Source organism: Solanum lycopersicum, chromosome 3 (assembly GCF_036512215.1).
Source record: "Solanum lycopersicum chromosome 3, SLM_r2.1".
In the NCBI taxonomy this organism is placed as follows: Eukaryota; Viridiplantae; Streptophyta; class Magnoliopsida; order Solanales; family Solanaceae; genus Solanum; species Solanum lycopersicum.
In genome coordinates, this window is record NC_090802.1 from 45487572 (window position 1) to 45495661 (window position 8090).

Sequence of the window (8090 nt, forward strand, 5' to 3'; positions counted from 1 at the left end):
GCCAAAGTCTATTTCTCCACTCTGGGTAGATCATTAGGAAATACTTGTGGAAACTCTTTTACTATAGTGACTGAGTGTATGGGAGATACCTCAACACTTGAATCATTAACTTGGACTAAGTAGTAAATATGACATGAAATGACCCGTACGCACTGCTGAACTACTACCCCATTCTATCACTAGCTCATTAGGAATCTGAAACTTGACAACTCAAATTCTACAATCTATTGATTCATATCAGGCATGAAGCAGTCCATACCTCGAATGACATCCAAATCTACCATGTATAACTCAACTAAATCAACCATAGTGTCTTTGTGATTGATGGAAATGACACAATCAAGGTTAACTTGCTCATCTAGAATAGACTCCCCAACAAGTATAGAAATGCAGAAGGGTTCACAAGAGCTCTCGTGGATCACATCGGACTTATTTGCAACCTAAAGGGTTACAAAAGATAAACTTGCTCCTGGGTCTAGTAAATCATAAACATCAAAAGTAAAGACTTTAATCATACCAGTGACAACATTTGGAGAGTTCTCTTTCTCTTGGATACTAGTGATCACATAGAGGTGGTTCGCTCCTCCAGCTGTACAGAAAGTAGCTCCTCTAGGTGTAGCCATGACTGGTGGAGAAACTGTCAAAGATTGGACTCTATTTCTCGAATTTCCACCACCCTTCTTATTCTTAAGACACTCTTTCATGAAGTGACCCTTTTGACCGCACTTGTAGCAAACTATCTTCCCATCACGATACTTACCTGAGTGGTGTATACCACACCTAGCACATACAGATCCCAACTACCTCCTTGTGCCACACTACCTTGAAACTGTGCTGGCCTAGCTCTGAAGTTTTGCGAATTTTGGCCATGATGCTCACCTTTGTTCCTGGGTGCATGTCCCTTTTTCTTTTGAAAAGACAAATGATTCACATTAACCTTTTGATGCCCAAACTCATTCCCTATTTTTGCTTTCTTATTTCGGAACTCCGTTGTGTCTCTCAACTTCTCTTGCTCAACCTGCTACACATAAACCATCAAAAAAGAAATACTCATATCTCTAACAAGCATTGTTGCCTGACCTTTTTCGCTTGATAGTCAGCTTAACCCAACAACAAACAAACTCATTCTACTCCTCATGTCCTTAAATATCTCTGGAGCATAACGATATAGTTGGATGAACTTCCACCCATACTCATGCAACTTAGAGACTCTTGCTTAAGTGTTTGGAACTTACGTACCTTGGCCTCTTTCAATTCTCGGGGAAAAAATCGCCCCAAGAAAGCTTCCTCAAAACAGGACCAACTTGCAGGCGGTGCACCCTCAACCCTTCCTTTCTTCTATTGGCCGAAACAAGTCCTAGAAATATTTTTCAAATGATACGCAGCTAGCGCAACTCGTTCATTGTCATCAACATTCATCACATTGAATATCTTTTCAATTCCTCAGTGATGATCTCTAGATCCTCTGTAGTGCTCGAACCAGTGAAACTTGGAGGATTTATCTTCAAGAACTCACAAATCTTTGAAGTGTCAGACTCTTCTTGTTGAGCTCCTCTATAATGCCCAACTTGGTTGGTCGCAACTTGACGGAGCATCCTTATAACCTCATGAAACTCAACATTTGTAACTTTCCCTTAAGGTTGCACTTTAGGTGCATTGAGTTACTCTTACTGCCCTTCGTGGAGGCATGATTACCTGAAAATAATGCAAGCACGAATTAGAGGGAAACTTTTTAGAGATCAAACTCTAACCCACAAAATGAATATGAAAGAAGTGAGGAATTTCCTAAATGTTGCAGCCTCCTAATTATATATATGGAGCACTTTACATCGATAACTAGGAATCTACAGACACATCTTCATAGACTCCTTAGGAATCTTGAACTCTGGGCTCTGATACCATTTTTGTCACGCTCAATCCTATACTCCGGATGTCACTCGAATACCATTGCTGGTCCCAAGAAAACCCTTGTCCTGACTTACTTAATTTAGCGGAAGACAACATACATATCTATAAAGATCAGTGAAATTAACTAAACTGAAAAGTATAACAACTGAGAATGTTTAAAAGATTAAACATTCAACTTGGCCAAAAGTGGCAACCCAAGTCTTAACAATAGGAGATGATAATGAAAAGACTCAAAGGACTAACATCTTACTGTTTATGAAGCCTCTAAATAACTAAGATGGATGTTAGGACAAATCCCACAACATCCTAGTAAATAAAATAGAAATAAGATAAAAGAGTCCTCCAGAAGGCAAGGAGGCTCATCAACAGACTCTGAATGCTCAAGTTGGATCAACGGGGCACTGGATCTTGATCTTCGGTACTTGTGTCTGCATCATAATACGATGCACCAACTGAATGTACGAGTATGTGAGTTGAAATGCTAACAAACGTAGGTTCGAAAGAGATTATGAAAAGAACACTTACCTTGAATCTTCTCAACTTATGAAAAACTCAACTCAAACTAAAACAATTAAAACACATGTGATGTACATAAAGCTTTATAAAACAACTAAAACAATAACAAAATTAACTTTACTTATATAAAAAGTGGCTTAACTTCTATGGGAGATTCTCTAATCGACAACCATTAATATAAGTCTAAGTGATGGTACAACGTTCTACCTCACATTTTAGGACCATCCTATACCTTGCTATTGGTATAGAACCTGAAAAACTAAGTGGATCCACTAGTCTATGCTATAAAGTACTAAGGAATCATCTAAAAAGTATGACCTTTTCTCTGTTATGATGGCTACATGGTTTATGGGGCATGAGTTAATATGAACTTCCATCCCCATATCACTATTGAATACAACTCCCAACATATACTAAGCTCATATGTATTTAGAACAACTTTTTCTCTAGTTTGAGATAATTGCTGAAACTTAACTTAAAAACTATCTTGGATATCATAATTCCTCTATATCGAAAAACTAGCTAAGTGGCTCTTTTAGAAATCTCAGTTTTCCTTTCTTGTTTAAATGTGAAAACATTTACAAACATTTAAGGTGTACTTAGTTCCCTTATAACTTTTTGAGAAATGAAATCAACTCTTTAATATTTACTTAACGTGAAATTGGAGTCTTAAAAACACGGTTAAAACATTATTAGAGACTCTTTAAAATTAATAAACTTTACTTTAACTTGCTTCTTAACTTCTCGACTTGACTCTTGACTTCTTTTTACTTTGATCTTAACTTTCCTTGAATTGGATTATGGATTCAAGGTTATACTTTGTGATTTTGGATAATTTTTAGGGGTTTCAAAATAATCTCAAGTAGTTAGAATCAATGGGAAATGTTAATACACTCTACAACGACTTAAACAAACTGAATAATGAAAACTAGGTGAAAAATGTTGATCAGGGTGCATCTAGGGCGCACCGCGCCAGCCTCACTTGACTGAGGCTCATTTTTGGCGCAATGTTGGCGCACTGCCTCAGCCTTTCAGGCACTATGGGGGCACATCGCGCCAACCTGTTCCTTAGGCAAAAATCTAAAAAAAATCCTTTCGCTTTCTAATCTTATATCGTTTTAATTTGATTCATTTTCTCAAATTCACTTTAGATTCATGTAACCACATCATATATACAAAGATCTAACCCAATGAACTAAAAAAACATCATTTTCCACATCAATAAAATCATAAACCTCAACTCATGTTCAAGAACAACCAACAAGAACATTCAAATTCAAATCGTTTTAGAAATAGTTTACGCTAACTCAAACATACATGGCACATGGGCGAACAAACCCAATGTTATGAGACACCCACAGAAATTTTTAGGGAACATCCCCGATGAAATCCACACTCAAAACTCGAAGGTTTCTTGGCGATTTCTTAATTTCTCTTCTCTTTTCTCCAAGTCCAGCGTGAATTCTAATTTTCCTAAACTGAAGAAAGTCTTGTTTTACCCCTATTTATTCCCAAAAATAAATAAATATAATTAGGTAAGGAAAAGACTAAATTGCCCTCCCCAAATCTAGATTAGACATTTCTTAATCCAACATCCCGACTGTCGATAAGGCATAACTCAGTCATCCAAACTCAGAATTGCGCAAACTTAGTGGCGTTCGAAAGATTATTCCAAGATTGTTCCAACCATATATGTAAGTACTCCTAACTCATCATGATCTAGGAGTTATGGTCGTTTCAAGTAGACCATCTATATTTCCTTATTCTTTCAAAAAATAAATATTTTCCAGATTTTTAAATCCTTTCTAGTTATTTCTAGTTGCGGAATGTTACATTCGGGAACCTTTTTTTCATCTGGCTTCCGCATAAGTGAATTTTTACTCTTAGTTTTTTTTATGATAGTTTTTATTGATAAAGAAAATTTTTTTTACTTTTCTTAGGATCAAGAAGTTATCTCCGATGTGACTCATGAGTATGAAACTTCGTTTTAATGTTTATAATGCATGTCAAAAAACAATGAATGACTTCTTATTACCGTAGAAATTAGTAAAGTGAAAAGGCGCATGATTTGGGAACAATTAATAGTTTAGTCATCTAATTCATTAACATTATATTATATCATAAGAGTGGATCTTTATGAACCTTGCTATTCATATATTTTTCTTTATTACTTGGTAAATATTTTATATCTGGAGATATTTTTATGTTTTAAAATTAATTTCTGAAAGGCATGTTGCATAGCCCTAACTTTTACACAAGGTGACCCCTTGTTTTCCTTCTCATATATATATATATATATATATATATATATATATATATATATATATATATATATATTTTAAAGATAAAATCTATCTTATGACGTTCCAAAAACGACACCAAAATGAATGATAAAAGAAAAGAACAAATAGACAAACAGATGCATGGCAAAATTTGGATTGGTTAGAATTGTGAAGTGTGTTAAAGGTAGCATTTTCATAACATTTTTCGCATTTTCATGTTTATGTTTGAACTATTGGGTATATAGAAAAAATTAATGGGAAATGGAGGGAATATGAATAGAGAGAAACTTCAAAAGTTGGGAACTTTAAGAGTTGTGAACTTGAAAAGTCCTTTTCTGCTTTAGTGAAAAGGCATTTGTCAGTCATCCGTGGTGGAAAGAAAAATAACAGTATTTAAATATAGAAAAATCCAATTAATTGTTAGAAGGGTTGGAAAGAGGGACTCCCATCGCGCCTTCATCATCGTCGTCGCTCGCTCGGCTCGGCTTTGGCTTTGGATTTTTCTTCGACATTGGCTTTGGCTTTGGATTTGACTTTGGAAAATGATCGATTGAGAGATTAATTAGTTGATAATAGAAACATTTTCAATTATTTAATTGAGATTAACTGAAACGTTTTAACTTTTTAGTTGATTAACCCGACCCGACTAGCATCCGCGCAACTCATTTTATATAAAATCTTTCCCAATATTATTTAAATTTCCCACCGTTTGGAAATGACTTTTCTAAAAGTTTGCAACTTTCAGGAACAACCAGGACCATTTGAGAGGTTACAAATTTTCATAAATGATCGTGTGGATTCTGAAAGGGTTGCAAACTTTCAGAACCTGTTCCTTTGCCTATAAATACCATTTATTCTTTGGAATTTTTCCTTACGAACTTTTCTGATGTCTTCTCTTCACAAAATTTTCTTCGTGTACTTTACTGCTGTTGAGTGGTCTAATGACATAAGAGTTTTGGGTATCAATACGTTGGTGATTGAGATCATTCTATCCTGGGAGGACAGATTCTAAATGAAACCTCGAATACTTGAGGGGAATAATTTTCTTAAGGGTACACTGTACATTCAATGAGCTTGATCTTTTTCTATTCTAAAGTTTTCATATTCTGGTACGTTTACATATTTTAGTTTTTCTGAATTTGTTCATTTTTCTTACTGGTTCAATAATCTTTGGTTACTTTGTATTTCTGCAAAGTTTTGTTGGGATCGGTAATTCTATTTTTCAAACACAGATTGACAACAAGCTTAAGGAAATTATTATTTTAGTTTAATTTGTATTTCTGGTGGAGACAAAAACCTTCATGGTTTTATACTCCTTTAAGTCTGCAATTTTGAGTTATTACTTACTAAGATTATATTGATTTTTGTTTATCATAAATGGAAAACAATAATGTTACAGTGGACGTTTCTGCACCGACACGAACTGTTGTACCATAAGAGGATAAATCGAGTAAATTCTCTAGTGTGAATTTTAAAGGATGGCAACAAGGGATATTTTTCTGGCTTACCCCTCTTGGTCTGTAGAAATTTACCAGCGAAAAAACTCCAGTGCCTGCTGATGAAATGTCAGACAGAGAAAAATTCATGATTACTGAAGCATGGAAATAGGCAGACTTTCTATGTATGGGCTACATTCTGAGTGCTTTAGAGGATGACTTAGTGTATATAGTGCAATAAAAACTTCGAAGTGCAATGATAACTTCGAATGACTTGTGGGATGCACTTGAGAATAAATATAAGATAGAAGATGCATGCTTGAAAAAGTTTATGGTCGCAAAGTTTTTAGACTATAAAATGGTAGATAGTAAAATTGTTGGATCACAAGTGCATGACCTTAAACTTATTCTCCATGATCTGACTCCTGAAGATATGGTAGTAAATGAAGCTTTTAAAGTGACTGCATTGATCGAGAAGTTGACTCCTTATCTAAAGCACAAGCATAAATAAATGAAGCTTAAAGATCTTTTGATTGAACTCAAGGTTGAGGAAGGTAACAAAACTGCCGAAAATAAGTCTCATAAGAGTTCAACAATCATTGGAGTTAATATTATTGAAGAAGCTCCTACCGAAGAGAAAAAGAGAAAAAAGTCTAATGGACAAAAGTCTGAACAAGCAAGAAGAAATTCAAAGGCAATTGTTAAAACTGTTGTTCTCCAAGAAAGGACAAACATAAAGGCAAATGCAAAGGAAAAAGTCAAGCAAACATCGTAGAAAAGATGGAAGATGCAGGTGACTTGTGTGTAATGATCTCGGAGTGTAACTTAGTTTGAAATCCTAAGGAGTGGTTTCTTGACTCAGGTGCCACTCAGCATATTTGCTTTCCAAAAGAAGCTTTTGCAACGTACACCTATTGAGTACGATGAAAATTCGTTCATGGGAAACACAACAACAACAAGGATTGCAGGAACTGGGAAAGTAATGTTGAAAATGACATCTGGTTAGGTGTTGACTTTGAACAGTGTTCTGCATGTCCCTACCATTAGGAGAAATTTAGTTTCTACTGCACTACTCGTTAAGAACGGGTTTTAAGTGTGCCCTAGTTATTGACAAAGCTGTGATAAGTAAGAATGAGATGTTCATAGGAAAGGGCTACCTCAATGAGGGTCTCTTCAAACTGTATGAAATGGTTGTTGACAATATTCATATGAATTTTGATTCTGTTTACTTATTAGAGTCAAATAATTTATGGCATGCCCGTTTGGGACATGTAAATTATAAAGCCTTGTGAAAATTGGCTACTTTATAATTATTGCCTAATTTTAACTGCGACAAATTGAAATACAAAATTTGTGTGAAGATAAGTTTGTTAAACATCCTTATAAGTCTGTTGAAAGAAATTCTAAACCTTTAGACTTAATTCACATAGATATATGCAATATGAAGTCGACACCATCTCATGGTGGGAAAAAGTATTTTATAACTTTGATTGACGATTGCACTCAGTTTTATTATGTATATTTTCTTAATAGTAAAGATGAAACAATTGATGCATTTAAGCAATACAAAATGAAGTAGATAACCAATTGAATCTAAAGATAAAAGTAATTTGAAGTGATAGGGTGGAGAATATGAATATCATTTTGAAGAGATATGTTTGGAATATGGTATTATTCATCAAACCAATGCACCCTATACACCTTAGTCAAATAGTTTGGCAGAACAGAAGAACATAACAATAAAGGAAATAATGGATGCCTTAATGATTAATTCTGGTTCACCACGAAACCTTTGGGGGGACCTTACGGCTAATAAGATACTCAATAGGGTACCAACAAAACTCACTCAATTCCATATGACTTGTGGAAAGGAAGGAAACCCAACTTGAATATTTCAAAGTGTGGGGGTGTCTATCCAAGTTAGAGGTTCAATTACCCAAAAGGGTGA

At 34.9% G+C, this 8090-nt stretch overlaps 1 protein-coding gene across 1 annotated transcript; it reads right to left on the minus strand.

Annotated features, from left to right (window-relative positions):
* Positions 1–440: 440 nt before the first annotated feature.
* Positions 441–6292, minus strand: LOC138347597 (uncharacterized). Its single transcript, XM_069295895.1, has 3 exons — positions 6239–6292; positions 805–1018; positions 441–760 (listed from the first exon to the last, which is right to left on the minus strand). Exons 1-3 carry the CDS (start codon positions 6290–6292, stop codon positions 441–443), a joined length of 588 nt encoding a protein of 195 aa, XP_069151996.1.
* Between the last annotated feature and the right edge of the window lie 1798 nt (positions 6293–8090).